Genomic DNA, 17,378 nt, shown 5'->3' with positions numbered 1-17,378 from the left:
CCACCACTTTCTCTTCCTCATCAGCTATCACCCGCACACTCTAGAAAGCTATCCTTTTCGTTGGAATTCGTGTCTTGGAAATATTGGAGCATCCACGTAAAGCGAGGATTTAAACAACCCGTGATCCGGCCCATCCGGGAATATCAGCCCCCACCACCATTTATTTCAAAAAAAATAATTTTCAATAGCTGACATTAAAGTGATATAGAGTAGGAGTTTTTTTTTTTTTGGCATGAATATTTTTTAAAAAATTTAAATTTGTATAAATATTTTTTTAAAAATTTATATTTATTTCTGTACAGAAATGCTCTTAATATAACGATTTTTTAATACCTTTAATAAAAATCATTTTATATTAATTAAAAATAAAATTTTGAAATTATTTTTTTGTCCTTTGTTATGATCGTCTTATAATTTTTTTTTGCATATCCATCTATTAAAAATATTTTAGTTATTTTAATTTGAAATCATTAAAAAAAATAACGATAAAAAAATAGAATAGCAAAAAAAAGTATTTTACGAAAGAAAGAGTATTCATGTAAGATTTAATATTTGGAAGCGTATTTATGTAAAAAAATCTATAAAATAATGATGGTATAACTATACTATTACGGAAAATAGCGGACGGCAATAGAAAAATGATAATATTATCTTTTTTTTTAAAAAAAAGTTTGAAATTAAAAAAATGACTATTATTGATGCTATAAGTGTCCAATAGGAAATAATGGAAAATAATAGACATTATATCCCTCAAAAGAAGAAAAAAAAAAAAAGATGTTGTGCATTTCAATTGGTGGCCAAAAGCTTTAAAGTGGCAGAAAAGCCCAGGAATCCCTGCCAGCTTGCAGCTCTGGTTGTGTCCGCAGGCGTATTGGTGATAGGACGACCCACTCACGTGCCCGACGCACAACAGGACGGCGCACACGCCAAAAAGAACGCAATCTAGGATAAGGTTTGCTCATTCCAAGGCCATGTCAGTTACCAATCGAGAAGAAGACATCCTAGCTGCAAACTTGTTTGTAAATCTCCATGGAAATTGCTAAATTAGCATTCGAAATAATTTGGAGGCATAATCCGATCATCATTATTCAAAAACATTGATAATTCATGGTTTGAGTTGATGATTATATGGCGTGCAAAGCGATAATATCGGCTCCAAGTAATTGCAAAATTATAATATTCATAATGAAATGAGGATTCTTATGATAAAGCTAGTAGCCAAAGATTAAATTATAAGTTTGTAGAATCATTAACCGTTGATAGCTCACCTAGTTCACACCCCTCTATCTTGAGAAAGGTGCAGGATTTGAAGAATACTAGTGACCGCATATTCTCTCACTAAATTTTTTTGACAATGTATTGAAGCAATGCTGCTGAATGAGTCGCCTATTACTTCAGAAAAGAGAAAAATTCTTTCTCTTTTCGTCAACTTTTTTTTTTTTTTTTGACCTTCGTTGATATACTCATGTACGTCTGGTGTGAGTTACCATTATACTTAAAAGAAAATAGTGATTGTATTCTGTACAACATGAACATTAATGATAGAATAAATTAAAAAATACAGCATTACTTCTGTAAGAATCTTTTTCAAAAAAAATACAGCATTACTTAAGATAGATTTTTTTTCAGAGTTAAAATAAAACATTTACTAAGCATCTTAAAGAAAAATCAAATAAACGGAGCAAGCTCAGTCTCCCCAATCTGGATGCAAAAAAATTCAAAGATAAAAAATCTCAAATAGCTACTATTAAGTTTACTAGCTTGATCCACCTTCACTGCACCACCGGTCTGTGACCCCTTGAGGTCCACCCAAACCAAGAAGACCATCCAGAAACCAGGTGCTGGAAGACTACTTCAAGTAGACTGAGCCTGCTCAGGCCATGAATTACTTGATAGAGAGGCCATGAATCAAGACAAAAGATACCCACGACAAGAGTAATGAGAAACACTTTCATAGTGTGACAAAAATCCCTAGTCATACAGGTGAGAAACACCTACCACAGAACTTTCTACTTACCGTACTAGATAATGTAACAGACGCTACTCTTCAGAGATAATCAAGGGAAAATAAAATGATCTCATATTTCCATGGTGCTCTACCGTTCATTTGGGCTGGATCAGGTGGATCAACAACAAAGTGCAGAACACCAACAACTCCATGTAAGCCAAATGCCATGCATCATAACCCAGCAACCAATGTTATAAATGAGCAGGATGATCAAAATTCAAAAGATTCATTGTTAATTCAAAAGATACCAGTAATTATATCTGAAAGTGGTCCAGCCGCATTATGTATCCCATTTTTCACCAAGCCTAAGGAACCAAGGAAGGCTGTGATGCAGATATAAGGTAGCAAGGGAAATCTTGGATGGAAGCTCTGAATTGCAACCAAGCGACCCAAGAGCCGGTTCAGATTCAGGTCTTCTATCAACCACAGGACAGAAAAGTAGAGCTGCATGATGAAGCTGCTCTAGTATCTGAGGAAAACGACGCCAAGCACAACAAAGTCATGCTTACAAAAATAATGCAATATTCATATCAGAATCCCCTTCATAAAAATAGCTGAAGTGTTATACCATTAGCCGAACTGACAACCTGCTATCTCATCTTGCCAAAATGTGTAAGGATGCTTCTGAGATTTGTTTTCTCCAACAATTATTTTGAAAATTTGGCTCCATACAATGTAATCTTCTAACAGCCAGCTTGAAATCTGAACATGGAAGTCACTTTTGGATCAACTGTAAATCCAATAGATAGAAGCTATCGTCTAAGAACTTCTGCTATTGGTCTCCAAAAATTGAAGTTAAAGAAAGACAGCATAATAACGGCTAATTGCTAAATGATACAAAAAATACACATATTAAAAGCACGAGGCTTTAGACATCCCATCATCTGACCGAAGTATTTAAGATATACGCACACTATATATTTTTAACCCCTAGTTTCATAAGCCACCAGGCATAAACATAGAGGTATCAATGTACATTTCCATAGGAGGTAGGACATAGATTAAAAATATGACGTATCAAAAGAAAAAGAAAAGCAAAACATAACCAACATGAATGCCTTAAGATGAGAATATTATCACAAAGTTCCAGACAAACTACAAACGAGCCTGCCATGCCCCATTTCATGTCAGAAAATTAATGTTGTCCACATTACTTTCACCTGTAGAAGAAACTAGTAGTCACTCTGTTTTATGGACTTGAATATATAAGCCATAGAGGGGCCTATTGCAGTATCTCATTCCCATGCTTCATAAAGTGACCCCAAACATGGTTTCATGGTAGCTATATGGAAACAAGAAATTTGGGCTTTACTATAATCAATGAAGTATATATGGTCTTGTTATCAAAATTCAACTACCATTTTTGATAATAGCAACCACAAAATGGTTATATGGTCACCATTAAAAAAAATTGAGACTTAATACAATCAATGAATCACAGAAGGCCATGAAATTTCATTTTCCATTTTTAATATAGTGACCATAGAATGTCTTTGTCATCACTAAATGGAAACACGAAATATAGGTATAATATAATTAATGAGCCATAAAAGGATTAAATTTCATTTTATATGTTTCTTATAATGACCATAGAATGGTTTTATGATCGCTATATGGAAACATAGAATTGGTCACTTATCTTAACCAATAGCTTTCCTATGTTTTATGTATTGGCCACAAAATGTTCCTTGGCCACTGCATCATAACATTTTACTTGTGTCTTAATATAATTAGTGAAACATAAAGGGACTTGTTATTAATTTCATTTTCCATGTTTTACATAATGATCCCCGAATGGGTAGTCACTATATGGAAACACAAAATTTGACTCTTATTATAATCAATGAATTACAGAGGGACCTATCATTAAATCTCATTTCTCATGTATTCTATATTGACTATAGAATGGTTATGTGGTCCCTGTATAAAAACATGATATTTGGGTCTTAACATGGCCGATGAACTACAAAGGGAACCTACTATAAAAGTTAATTTTTTGTGTTCCAAATAGTAACCCCAGAATGGTTCTTTGGTCATTTATTATATGGAAACCCAAGATTTGGACCTTATTATAATCAATGAACTGCAGAGGATGTATCATCAAATTTCATTTTCCATGTTTCATATAGTGATCAAAGAAGCATTCTGGGGTCACTATATGGAAATACAAAATTTGGATCCTAACACAATTAAGAACCACCATGGGACCTACTCTCAAAGTTCATTTCCCATTTTCATATAGTGACTCCATTATGGTTTAGTGTTCACTATGTGTGGTCGCTATGTGGAAATACGAAATTTGAATTTTAATATAGTTAATGAACCAGAGGGGCCTACCATTAAATTTTATTTCCTACGACTCATATAGTGACGTTAGAATGGTTTAATGGTTACTATATGAAAACATGAAATTTAGGCCTTATTATAATCAATAATTTGCATAATTGTTTGTCTTCAAATTCGTTTCCCATATTTCGTTGTGAGTTGTGACCAGAGACTGGCTGTGTGGTCGCTATATAAAAACACCTCAAATAACAAACTAACATATTTTTTGATGAATTTTCATAATTAAGTTATTAACAATTATATATTTTGAATTTTGATTGAATTTCTCCCTTATGCACATGCATGCATGCAACTTTCATTAAAAAATGAAAAATGCCGACCATACAATAGTAAATTCAATTACTACAATTGCTTAAAACCTCACCAAATCTAACACTCTAGGTTTTACCCATCTCTAATCAAAAGCAACAAGCAATAGGATGATAAGGAACTAACCATGCACTGTTATGGAAAAAAATATTTTCTACTTCCAATATATAACATGCTTCCATTTTGGTTGCAAAAGCTAAAGAAAGATCTTCAATCCTGATTGTCAATTAAAAGGGGTGGTCACCAGTTAGAAATCTTTTGATTATTTCATCAGGCATTTTCGGAAGAAAAAAAGGAGTAGAGATATTTAAATATCTCACAAAGTCTGTTCAAGTCTGGAAAGATCAAAGTTGAGTCAGCTCTAGAAGTAAGACTTGTTGAATAAATATATTCACTAAGACACAATGCGCTCACAAAGCATCACAATATTAGTGTCACTGTATGAATAAATCACTAAACAAAAAAATTTTTGTGTTCTGACCTGACAACATTGTCAATAGCGTTCATCATCCAAGAGGTCGTCCAGCCAACCCTAGGAATTCATATAAGGAATTCAAAGCATATATCAGTTTTGACCCTGGAGAGGGCACTGTATGAATAATATTAGCTACACAACTTGGATCCACGTTTTGAGTATGGAGAGGGCACTTGTATAGCTGTACTCATAGGAGGAATTCGAAGCATATATCAGTTTCTCAACCCGCAAGAAATGATCTGGCCCACCATTATTAAAGTATCATCTGACTGATGTTGTACTGAACATTCTCCTGATTATATTGTTACTTTTATTATCAGACTATTAGTTGATGTGGCATGAACTTTGCTAGCAGAATTAGGGTGCATGAGCAAGCAAGGTCCTCAGGAAATTATGAGTAAAAAAGCACTTCGGAAGTCTGTGCAGGAGCCAGATTCCAGATATTTTCAAAAGCAGGTGCTTCACCCCATATAGAAGTTTCTAGCTACTAAAGAGAAACAACGAGGTTTGTTGTGAAACCCCATGACAATCTCTTGACAAAAAGGGCATATAATATGGCAAGGCTTTCCCTAGATTCCAAGGATAATGCTGAGAGAAAACGTTGTCAAACCTCCATATGTATTAAATATGGACACAGATTAAATACGACTATAACTTCCTCCTAATAGAAGTGATACTGATTCACCTCATGTGATCCAAGGAGTTTAAATTGAAGATTAACAACTTGGTAGATGTGGCATTTTAAAGGATACATATGATTTATACACGGGATATTCAAACAAACTTTAATGCAACAAGATGCTCATAAACTAAAGGTGAAGGAGATAAAGGAAGTGCTTTGATTATGTTCAGATTATAACATATGAAATAATGTGGTTATAGGGTTCCAACTAGGGGTAAAACATTGGAGACAACACTTATCACATCAATTTGGAGTTGGCAGCATAACTAGTCACCAAAGAAAGCTCTGCATTTTACCGTAACCTCACTGCGCTTCATAGACAAACTACCATCAACAACCTTTAATGACTATCTTCCTTGTTTTCAGTCTATAAATATCTTTTTCACCCTCTCATAAGGTCAAGCTGGTCTGAGAAACATGAGGCATTGGAAACTATCGGAAGCTAGCCCCTTCTTGCTTTTTTGTGTTGTTTCTGAGGAATGTAGTTTTCCTTATGGGGCCTGACTTCCTTCGCCCTTTTCAACACTGTTTTCATACTGCATGAATTTTAGATAATATTGGCCACATTTCAAAATTTTAACCAAGAAAGTTTAATTTATTATGATTTCTGCATTTGTTTGCCAATGTCAACACAAGTACGTATAATTAAACACGGTGTCATCATCCTTTAAATATGCAAGGAGATGTGGTGCATCAAAAAAGGAGGAGGATTTGATAGAACAGTTTACACCCATATGCATATGCAAATTTCATATTTCTCAGCAAGCCAAACAAAACTAGGGCAAAGGAGCGCAGCTTATCCATATAACAAACATTTACTTATAAAACTCCTTGGACAGATCAAATGTTCCGCACTTTCCATGCTGCCTCATGGACATGGGCTTCCTTGAACGTTTTGAGTGGCTTTGTAAAGCTTCTGCCTGCACATTCATTCTTCAATTACCCTTTGGCACAAAGTTACCAAGAAAAACCCAGTTGTTGAATTTTAGGCTTTTGATTCCCTTTGCATACTTACCGCCATCGTCACCTTTGTGAATAATATCATTGAGAAGTTCATTGAAAGTATCCCCTCCACTGAGAGCCTTCAATAATAGAGAGAAAAAAATCGAAATACTAAAAACTGAATACCAACTGCAAGTACCTTGGCATCACCATGCAGCAAACTCTCGTGTACCATCTCAGAAAGGTCCGAGTAGTCAGGATGCGCTTCTCCATCTACACAGCATTGGAAAGTTTCGTCTATTCTCCTGTATATTGCCAAGAAATTTTGTCTACCTGCCTCTCGCTGAGGAGTTGGACCAGTGACCAGATTCCCGATTCCAAACTACTATATTAGGGTTTATAGGAACCAGAACCAAACACGGGAAGGGAAAATCGAAGAAAATAACCCTAATAGTACGTTTCTTGGAGGAGGAGGGCGGATCTGGCGCCGTGGGGGAGGCAAAGGAGGCATCATCTTCTCCTTTTCCTTGCTCGGATTCTCCATCCTTCATTTATTTATTTATTTATTCCTTCATTTATTTACAACGCCAATTCACACATGCCGGATACGGATGCAGCCAAAATAATAATAATAATAATAATAATTAAAAAAATAAAAAATAAAGGGTGAGGCACCAACACCTAATCTTTCCAGGTAAAACCTAAAAAATGGTAGACACGAATGAAGCCACCCAGTCAGCCATGCTATTCACCTCCTTGTAGACATAAGTATCTCTGGCTTTCTTAAAGTAAATTTTGATGATAGTGTTGGTGAAAAAAGGTACACTAGAAGTGTGGGCTTCGTTATTAGGGACCATGATGCCCGTCTGATAGCGGTTGGAGCCCGACGGATCTTCGACACATCTGTAATTAGTGCTAAACTCAAGGCTGCATGGAAGGGAGTCATTTATGCGAGGCAGGTGTTGGGTACGGACCGCATTCTGCTCGAGTGAGACTCGGCCACGATGATAGAGTAGATCCGGGTTCAAAGGCTTGACGCAGGTTCCAGCCAATTGCTATGGGATGTTGGTAGACTGTTGGATGAGGATGGTCTCTAAAGACCTGCACGATCCTGAACGGAGCAAAAGAGGAACTCTAAATTTTTCCGCCCAACCCAGGGATGGCGGTGTGGCCACATAGGTGATCTCCTCCACATGAAAAAGGGCTCTATCCGCTATTGACTCGCATGGCTACAAAGAAGCTGGGCTTCGACAGGAGGACCTTCGGCCGAGGGCCGTCGTCGGCGAGGCCATCGGAGCCCATTTCCCAGGCGATACGGAAGCGCAAGCGGTGGATCTCGCGGGCTGATGGAGCCAGGCCGCTAACAGGCAAACGGGACAGGCCTGTTCCGGCCCCAAAATCACATCGAAGCGATCTAGCCCGTTAGATAAGCCCAGTCCCACGGGACTAAAGGTCGGAAGTAGTTCCTCTCGCAGCCCCCAGCGACCGTCGCAGTGCCTTCTGAGCCTTCTGAGCTAGCTGCCTCAACAACGGCTTTCGTCTTTTTTCCGTGAAAAATAACGTCGTTATTCTATTTGAATCGATTCTCATCAAAACTGTCATTCAATTATAAAAATTAATGATAACTACTACTATAACAACAACAATAGTTGACAATAATAAAAAAGAAAAGTCATACTGCCTGATAATTTATTTCAGAGAAAAAATTTAAAAAAATTTGAAAAAATTTCATAATTAATATTTTATTTAAAAAATATGTGTAAATATAAACCTCTATTACTGTATATTATTAACATCCCCAGAAGTAGAGATAAGGTGTGAAAGGAGAAAGCATCATTTTTTGGGGAAAAAAAGAAGCCAAATATATTTAATCTTTGATCTGATCATAAATATAGAAATTAAATGAAATATATTCTTTCTCATCAACAGAACAGCAAATCGTTTATGTCTTTAATTAATGGCATAAAGCTAGAGGATAGCCTGGCCGAAGAAAAAAAAGAAGAAATAATTATTATTTATTATTTTTTTCATGAAGTTTGCTGGTTTAGAAAGAAACTATAGTATTAAGATGGTGTCCTCAACTTAAGATGGATTGCCTTTTGAATAGCCATTCATTAGTAGATTTTATTATTACAACGAGTTTTGTTACCAAGGTATTTTTCTCCGTAGGATTTTTTTTTTTTTTTTTTGGTAATCAGCTCCTATGTCGCTAAATAATCCATTATACTAGCTGATCTTTTTTTTATTACTGTAATAACTATCGTTATTTTAAATCATCTCAGCAGCGATCGCTGATTCGGCGATCGTAGGTAGCTTAATCGCGCTTCCGTAAGATAATATGGCGTCAGCGTGCTGACGTGAGCAGGGCCCGAGCTCAGGATGCTATATAACCTCCTGCGGTGGAGGAGAAGCAGCCTCCACTGGCTCTCCGCCCGAAGAAGAGTGCCCACAGAACTGAGGCAACTCTTGTCCTCGTCCGTTTCTCCCCTTTCTCGATCTCGTTTCTCAAGAAAAGGAGGCAAAACCCCAGGGGCATGTCGGGATCGTACCGCTCTGCCCCGCCGCGCGGCGGCGGCGGCGGACGCGGCAGAGGTGGCGGTGCCGGTGCCGGTGGATTCAATTTTCATTCCTTTTCTCATTAATCTGGTTTTTCTATGGATTTGGGTTAGTTTAGAGTTTTGGCTTTTCCGCTTTGTTCTATTTAGGTGGGGGCACTGGATACGCCGGTGGTGGATATCAAGGCGGCGACCGCGGAAATCGGGGAGGCGGCGGGTACCGAGGTGGGGGTCGTGGCGGCAGTGGAGGCCGAGAAGGGGATTGGCTTTGCCCTGACCCTAGGTATGTCTGCTCTTCCTTTTTATTCTTGCTATCCTTCTTCAAGGTTTCCTTCTTTAGGGTTTGTTTCTTACTAAAGGCGAGATCTTGATCCAGCTGTGGGAATCTGAACTTTGCACGACGAACCGAGTGCAATAAATGTGGTGCTCCAAGTCCTAACAGTGGAGGAGGAGGAGGAGGAGGAGGAGGAGGAGGAGGTGGTGGTGGTTATAATCGAGGTGGTGGATATTACAGCAGAGGAGGTGGTGGTGGTGGTGGTTATAGGGGAGGTGACGGGGGTTACGACAGGAACCGTGGTGGTAGGAGTATTAACCATGGTCGCATAGGTGGTTCCTACAGTAGTAGTCAAGGTAGAGATAGAGATGACGCTGGTTATGCTCAAATTCTCCCACCAGCTCTGGCCTCATATGGTGGCCCTATGGGAAACTACCCATCCGGTCCAAACTCGTGTGGCCAGAATAACTCTTATGGTGGGGTGCCTGTTCCGCCGCCCATTAGCTATGGTGGGTCTCCTTCTTATTCCCCTTCTTATTGTGCCCCACCTCCAAATCCATATGGAGGTGATGCCTCCATTGGTTGTGGGGTTCCACCGGTTGGTTATGATGGCGGATATGCTGATCGTCCAATCCCTGGCCGTGATGGTGGTGCTCCTCCATGCTATGGGGGTGGTGGGCATCGTGGTGCTCCTGTTGAGCCCCCTCTTCCAGTTAAGCAGTGCGACGGAAATTGTGGGAATTCCTGTGACAATTCAAGGATTTACATCTCAAATTTGCCTCCTGATGTCACTACTGAGGAGCTTAGGGAGCTTTTTGGAGGAATTGGGCAGGTATGCGTGCGTGTATTTACATATATATATATATATATATATATATATATATATATATATATATATATATATATATATATATATATATATATATATATGTACATACATATATATTGCTTTTCTTTTAATACTGATCCTCTTGTTCGCTTGTGTCAATCCTTTTATATTATAATTAGTAGCATCTAAGCATGTGTTAGGATGACATCATGATAGTGCGTTAGTCTGAGAGAGTGCATCCTGTTTCTATTTGCATACAATCCCAATGTATAGGAAAAAAAAGCTAAAAATGATATATGTATTTATTATTTTTCTCAAATATTCATTGCACATTCCCTTTGCTAATTTTATTAAAACTGAGCATAGAAGAGAGGCATTTTACCAGCAATTAAAAATTTTACGTTATCAATGTTTTCTACTCCATTTTATTGGATTTTCTAGTGATGGCAAAACCATTTGAGTCAAGAGGATAGGATTTTCAATTTTCTTAGTGTCTTTTTGGATATTTTTGCCGGAATATCCTATAGAAATTGTGCCTGTTGGCCTGTTCACCCTGCATCTTCTAAGGGTCCGTTGAAGTTCCTTCCTAATCCCAGCTTGTTAGCTTGTTGATCTATAGGAAGAAAAAAAATGGCCCATGTCTTTTTTTTTCCTTTTCTTTCTATAGGATTAGGGCTGGGGGGTGTTTTGTTGATATGGGCCATGCTCAAATGGACTTTTCTGCCCACAAATCCAGCACTCAGCCCTAATCCTGCTGGATTACCTAAACAAGCTTTTAATATAATCTCGCCACAAAGGATTTATATCCAGTGTGTATATGAAGCTGTTTGATACTTGTTTTTAACTTGCTGATCATCTAAGGCATGAAAATTGAAATATTAATTTTATTAACTTCATTAATATTTCGTATGCAACATTATTTCCTTAATTAGAATGTGTTTATAAACGGGGAGTGCAGTGAAGTTAGACAAGTGGCTACACAAGGATTCAACAATTTTTATTTTTCAATTGTATACAATGAATGGAGTGGTTCTGGAATTAGTTCACGGTTTTGGAATGTGTTTGGCACCAAGACATGCCAATCCATGTATATTTGCCAGTTAACGACATATTTCCATCTATCATGAACCAAACATGTGAGATGATAGAGAATCTACATTTTTGGATTTTGTTGCATTGTGCTCTGTTGATTGTTTTTGTTATGATTGTACTTTGAATCCGTTCTTTTGCTTACAATATAATTTTGCCATTTGTGATATCTTGTCCTGTCAAACCTGAAAAGAATTATTGAAAACTCCATGACAATTAAACATGCATACTTTGCATGTCTTCTGCAAACTGTTGCTTATTGAACAACTGGAAGTAAAGTAAATCATTGTTCAGGCCACAGTTTTTGTAACTGTCTTTTTGGAGGACATGGAGTGGAGATGGAGTAAACATAAACTTTTGTCCAAGTAATAAGAGGTGATCTTTTGCTGTACTTATTTTGTAAATATTCTTTGCTAATAGTTGTTTTCTAATTAGTTAAATAGTAATGTGAAATGTAATAAGATAAATTAAATCTGAAAATATGAGACAAGGGCTTCATTGAGATGAGTGGTCGTTATTGTTGATAGTGTGTATAAAGTTTGGTTAAGGTCATGGTTCGCCGTACCGGCCTGAACCGGATGGTACCGGGTGTACCGTTACGGAGCGTACCATAGCGGTTCAGTACTGGTATCCGGTTTGGGAGACATACCAACACTTGGCATGCTGAAAAAATTCCGTCCATACCGACACAGTATTAGTGTGGCATCGGTATGGGGTCCGGAACCGAGACGACAAATCTTGGTTAAGGTGAATATTTGTTTCTAATGGCATCTTACATTAAACAACAAACTGTAGTTGTTACCAGGCCTTCCTTGTACCTTCAAAAACATGCACGGACCATTTTGGTTGTCTCCGCTTTTTCTTCAACAAATCCAACTTTTGCACTTTTCAATTGGTTCTACTGCAGTCACTAATTATATGATCCACATATTTGTTGCTGTATTATGTGATGTGACCTCTGTATCACCTAGAATTATGAGCCTTGCAACACTGTTAGCTTTAATGTCGAGTCACTACCCATTCATCATAGGGATTGATTGCATAGCAACCTAGAAATACTTGCCATTTACTAACAAAGTCAATTGAAAGTGACGAATATCCAATTTTCTCTTGTCAAAAGCATTCAAGATGCCCCAGTATCAAAGAAATGAACCTTATACTCAGTCATATATGACCTATATAGTTTGTGACCCTTTTGGATACTCTGAGTCTTGTTAGATGCATAAAAAGCAAGGTTAACAGGTATTGGTAAAAGATGAAGAAATTAAAGAAGGAGATGTTTTCTGGAAACTGTTAAATGAAGATTTTACTAGAGAAACTTTTATGGAAGGGACTGAAATGGGAAGTTGTCAAGGTTCTCTTATAAAACAAAGGTTGAAGTATCTTTGAGAAGATGTAAAAGTGTAAGGCATTACTTATTGCGGCTTGCAAAGTCGTGGAGGATATTGGGGTTGACTTGGCTCACTAGTTTATTTAATGATTTTGAAATCAAGAAAATATGAGATGATTAAAAGTATTATGATACTTATAAGAATACTGACGATGTACAAAATTGCACTATTTTAGGCTATTAAACTTCACTATAAAGTTATGGAAAAAGGGTAATTGAACATAGATTATGAGAATAACAAAAACTTCACCCATCAAAGTAAGAATCTCATGATTAGGCTTCTGGTAAACTGATAGAAGAGTCCCGAGGGACTTGGAAGGTAGTAGGTGCATGTAAAGGCTCAGCGACTTCTATGATGCTAGAACATTGCCGCCTGTCTATCCATTGTAGTTGTTTCCACACTCTTGCTTCGATATGCATTTGCTTAAGGTTGCATTTGTCTTCCACCTCATAACCACCTTCTCTCCTAGATCTGTACTCTCCCTATGAATAATACCTTATTTTCTATTTCTTCTCTTTCGACAAGATTCTCCTCTTATTATGATATTTAAATGGAATTTTTTAATGAAAATTAAGTATGTAAAGCCAAAATGGAAATGTGTGTGGATTACAAGAATCTTATATGTTTAGACTTACATATATGCCTGTTTTCTTTGTTTTTAATTTAGTCATCGCAATAAAATAACCAGGAAATTATTTTTGAATAATATTTTGCATTTACATTAGCAAGGTTTATATCTTTAAATTCCCTGCACATAGATATGTTCATAATTTACATAACAGATGATTTATGGATGAGAACTTAATAGCTTTTCTTTTTCTGTTTTACATGCGTAATGTACCAAGCAAAATATCTATTCTATCTAATTATATCTTCTTCTTTTTTTTGACTTTTCATTGAACTATTTTATGTATCAAGCTGGGATCCTGAATGTTCAGATGCTTCCTATTTTTTAGGTTGGGAGGATCAAACAAAAACGAGGCTACAAAGACCAGTGGCCATGGAATATTAGGATATATGCTGATGAATTTGGAAACAGCAAAGGAGATGCTGTGCTATCTTATGAAGATCCTTCTGCTGCACATTCTGCAGGGGGATTCTATAACGGTAAGTTTCAGCATGTAATATGTTTCTACTGAATTCCTATATTCTGTTAATTTCCATTTTGACACTGCAACAAAACTGTCAGACTACGATATGAGAGGCTACAAGATTAATGTCACAATGGCCGCGAAGACTGCGCCTCGAGCTCCACCTTCATATGGGCATGGGTACCTACTTTGCTCTCACTTCCTACACTCCCCAGTCAATTAATATTTTTGGCTAGATAGGTGTTCATTCTTCGGTGGGTGCTTTGTTTGGAGCGTATGTCTTGTGTATGTGCCATTGGTACTCTAAGGTCATTGAAATGGTAGGAGCATGCACAAGCAGTAATTTTCTTGCAATAAATGGCACTGTTTCATGATTCGTGATATCTTTTTTTGGCAGAACATTTTAGTGAAAGTGTGCACATATTATATGTTCATTTGCATTGAATATCTTGTATATTTTTGACTAAAGAACACAAATTGTTAATTACCCTTTTGCCATAAAGTATGTGATTTGCTTGTCTGTACGTTGCATTGTTCAGGGTGTTGGTTTTACGATGCAATTTCTCTCTCTCTCACTCACTCTCTCTCTCTCACTCACTCTCACTCAGTGTGCACGCACGCATTGTTCCAACTTCCAAGTATATAAGAGGAATTGGTCCATTCTATCCTTCAACTTAACATGGCTATGATGCTTTGGTTCATAGATTGATCTCATATCTTGTTGGTTTTGGGGGGATAATTATAGCTTGTATGGTGTAATAAATTTAACTAAGCATCAATAAGGGTGTTGCATAAGCATGAATACTGGTGTTCAGCTCATGCATAATTAGGTGTTTGAGCCACTAAGAGGAAAAGGGATTTGGGGCTAACTATTTTTCTAATAAAAAATTCAAATCATATTGTTAATAATGGTTCTTAGAGTTTTAAGGCAAATCATATTGGGCAAGGTTTTGTTGTTTAAATAAGTAGGAAGTAGGAGTCTTGTGTACAGCTCTGAACAGTAGGATTTGGTCATGTAATTGTGGGCACATAATGTACCAAAAAACAGTTCATTGGATGTTAAAATTTAAAAAAAGGAAAAAAGCATTTTAGTATGAATTTGTGGTGGATTTGAAACATTTAGTAGCTTGTGGATTTGAAGCTAACTTTTGTGGAGGGGCATCGAGTTCTGTTTTCCATATCCTAATTCTATACTAACACCATATAAAGTGCCAATGTTTCTCAACTATTTTCAGTCCCAAATAACCCCTATACTTTGAATAAGCTCCTACAGCTGATCTGACTTTTTTGTTCAAACCTACTCTTAATCTGATCCCATAAAATCTTTTTTTTGTTGTTGGTATATCAGAAAATCTTCTTTCAAGGCCACGAGGGTAGTTGTTTTGGAGTTTGGACTCCTATCTCTACCATAAAACCAACTCTGAAGGCCTCAATCCCATGGGTTCCAAGCTGACACTCTCCTCTGATCACAATGGGGGACTTTGCTTCATTTAAGCTGTGTTTATCGGAACATGTTGTCCATATTTCCATCTTTCCTCTATTTCTTCTTGTCCAAAAGTAACAAACTGAATATTGGGGTGTTGATTGTCCACTCCCAGTCATCATCCATTGCTGGAGGTTATTGTCGTGACTGCTGGTAGCTGATCCTTTGCTTGTTTTTTCAGCTGCAAATTTTCTGAAATTTCCTGTGATAGCGAGGTTAGAACAATGTTTTTCTTTTTTTGGAGCAGAGGTGGGAGAGGTGGATATTCCAGTGGTGGAGATAGGCGCCGAGACAATTACCATGATGGGCGGGGTCCTGGACCCGATAGGTACCACCATGGAGGCCAGCGCTCCCGTCCATACTGAAAGACATTTTGTGTACTGAGAATGCCATCTCAAAGCTGTTTTCTAATCATATTCACATGAGTTGTACTCAACAAAAGGAGCCCAAGGTAGGTAGTTTAATTATCATAGCAAAGCTAGTTCTTCTGCAATTAAAGATGTCGGATGGGCCTTGGACTGATGGATTGTCACCATGAAATTGATCTGTGTCTGTAAATCTTTATAGAGGCATGTGGAAATAATCTCCAAATTGTTATATTTGAAAATTACAGGTGAGCGCTGCTCTTCTGAGTTGGTTGTCATCTTTTGCCTGCCTCATATGATGGTATACTGATGCCTTGCGTATTTGTGTGAACTGATATGCCTCTCTCCGGTGGCAGTGTGAGCCAAACTAACCGTGCATGCGAAATGTGAGACTTCTGCTTTCGCTCATGCCAGGTGTGCTCGTCTGTTCACCAAATCTGAAGGGCAATTTTTGCTGGCTGAATGCTTTGCTGCCCTCATGGCATCAGGATTTTATTCCCTCTAATTTTGTCAGGAGTATATTTATTTCCATTTCACCTTTTCTTTTCCCACCTTTATCACCAGCCATTATCACAAAACATGCTTATTGAGAAAATGGTGTTCATGACCATGCAGTTGCTATCTATCAGGTTTCGGTTGAGCTTAGCTGAAGTGGTTTTTGGTTTATTCATTTGTCCAACTTATGAAATTGCACAGCTAAGTTATTGGGAAGCAACTGGTTTTCCGTTGGTTGAGTTATTTGCAAGGCAATTTGTTTGTGAGATTACCTGAACTTGCAGAATCGACTTGTTTTGAGGAACTATTTGAGTGTACCATTGAATGGCTTGACTAGTTGAACTCGAGTGTTTTGCTTACTCTTATTTTCTTTTTTCTTTTCCCCTTTTTTCCTGGTGATTGGAATCGTGCAATGACGTTGTTACAGCTTTGGTCCTCACCATCTGATTCGTACCATTTCCCTTCACTTTTGTGATCTGTGGATGGACATTTCTTCGTCAAAATTTAACATGCTGGTTCCACCTGGATTTTCTTTTTCACAACTCCCCCAGCAGAAAGAATTGTCTCTAATCTGGTGGGGAAAAAAAATCTTAATCCACATTTGTCTGGTAACCATAAATGGTGAATTGGTCAGATCAGATTCTAATTGATAGATTTTTAATCTATTTTGTATCCCATCCAACTCTTATATGATCTGACCCATCCAATTGCCACTCCTACCTCTAACATTGGAACCCCACCTAATATGATAAAGCTGGCAGGCTAATGCATATCCATGAACCTACCATTCCAATCCTTAAAATTGAAACCAAGGTCCCGAAAGGTTGTTGACCCCAATCGGGCAAAGCCTTTCTATGCTATTGGGTTTCTGCCAAAGATCCAAAATAAACAAGCAATTGAATACTGAGAGGTGTGCAACTCTTAGAAGAAATTCCACTGGAATGAACCATTGAGTCTGCACTTAACGGGAATAGAGAAATAATAACCAACCTCAACATCCAAGTCCTCTTCCTTTCAGAGGCCAAGTTCCACACTCCACTGATA

The 17,378-nt window shown here is 37.5% G+C and overlaps 2 protein-coding genes across 25 annotated transcripts; one reads left to right on the top strand and one right to left on the bottom strand.

Moving 5' to 3' along the window:
- Window positions 1-1,512: 1,512 nt before the first annotated feature.
- LOC103708918 (uncharacterized) lies at window positions 1,513-7,425 on the bottom strand. Of its 16 annotated transcripts, none has more exons than XM_088710698.1 (7): window positions 7,220-7,405; window positions 6,962-7,105; window positions 6,640-6,740; window positions 5,145-5,195; window positions 2,596-2,710; window positions 2,257-2,477; window positions 1,513-2,154 (listed from the first exon to the last, which is right to left on the bottom strand). In XM_088710698.1, exons 1-5 carry the CDS (start codon window positions 7,304-7,306, stop codon window positions 2,692-2,694), a joined length of 402 nt encoding a protein of 133 aa, XP_088566824.1. In that variant the 5' UTR covers window positions 7,307-7,405; the 3' UTR covers window positions 1,513-2,154; window positions 2,257-2,477; window positions 2,596-2,691. The 16 variants fall into 16 exon arrangements, 9 of the variants coding, with proteins under 9 accessions (XP_088566824.1, XP_088566822.1, XP_088566823.1 ...); XM_088710696.1 differs by having other exon boundaries at window positions 1,513-1,869; window positions 2,018-2,477; window positions 2,577-2,710; window positions 7,220-7,400; XM_088710697.1 differs by having other exon boundaries at window positions 2,577-2,710; window positions 7,220-7,400.
- Window positions 7,426-9,180: 1,755 nt separating this feature from the next.
- On the top strand, window positions 9,181-16,800 carry LOC108510674 (transcription initiation factor TFIID subunit 15b-like). Of its 9 annotated transcripts, XR_015973112.1 has the most exons (8): window positions 9,181-9,354; window positions 9,468-9,600; window positions 9,694-10,423; window positions 13,857-14,007; window positions 14,090-14,171; window positions 15,340-15,627; window positions 15,722-15,925; window positions 16,088-16,800. XR_015973112.1 is itself a non-coding variant. In XM_039132406.2 (6 exons), the coding sequence occupies exons 1-6, from the start codon at window positions 9,297-9,299 to the stop codon at window positions 15,837-15,839; spliced, it is 1,290 nt and encodes a 429-aa protein (XP_038988334.1). In that variant the 5' UTR covers window positions 9,181-9,296; the 3' UTR covers window positions 15,840-16,084. The 9 variants fall into 9 exon arrangements, 2 of the variants coding, with proteins under 2 accessions (XP_038988334.1, XP_088566818.1); XR_015973110.1 differs by lacking the exon at window positions 15,340-15,627 and having other exon boundaries at window positions 16,196-16,800; XR_015973109.1 differs by lacking the exon at window positions 15,340-15,627.
- Window positions 16,801-17,378: the final 578 nt, after the last annotated feature.

The sequence above is a fragment of the Phoenix dactylifera genome, chromosome 14 (genome assembly GCF_051530095.1).
Source record: "Phoenix dactylifera cultivar Ajwa chromosome 14, Ajwa_hap1_PhDact_Kaust_v1.1, whole genome shotgun sequence".
Lineage (NCBI taxonomy): Eukaryota > Viridiplantae > Streptophyta > Magnoliopsida > Arecales > Arecaceae > Phoenix > Phoenix dactylifera.
Note: the sequence above shows the minus strand (reverse complement) of the source record. Positions and strands in the feature narration are given on the sequence as shown.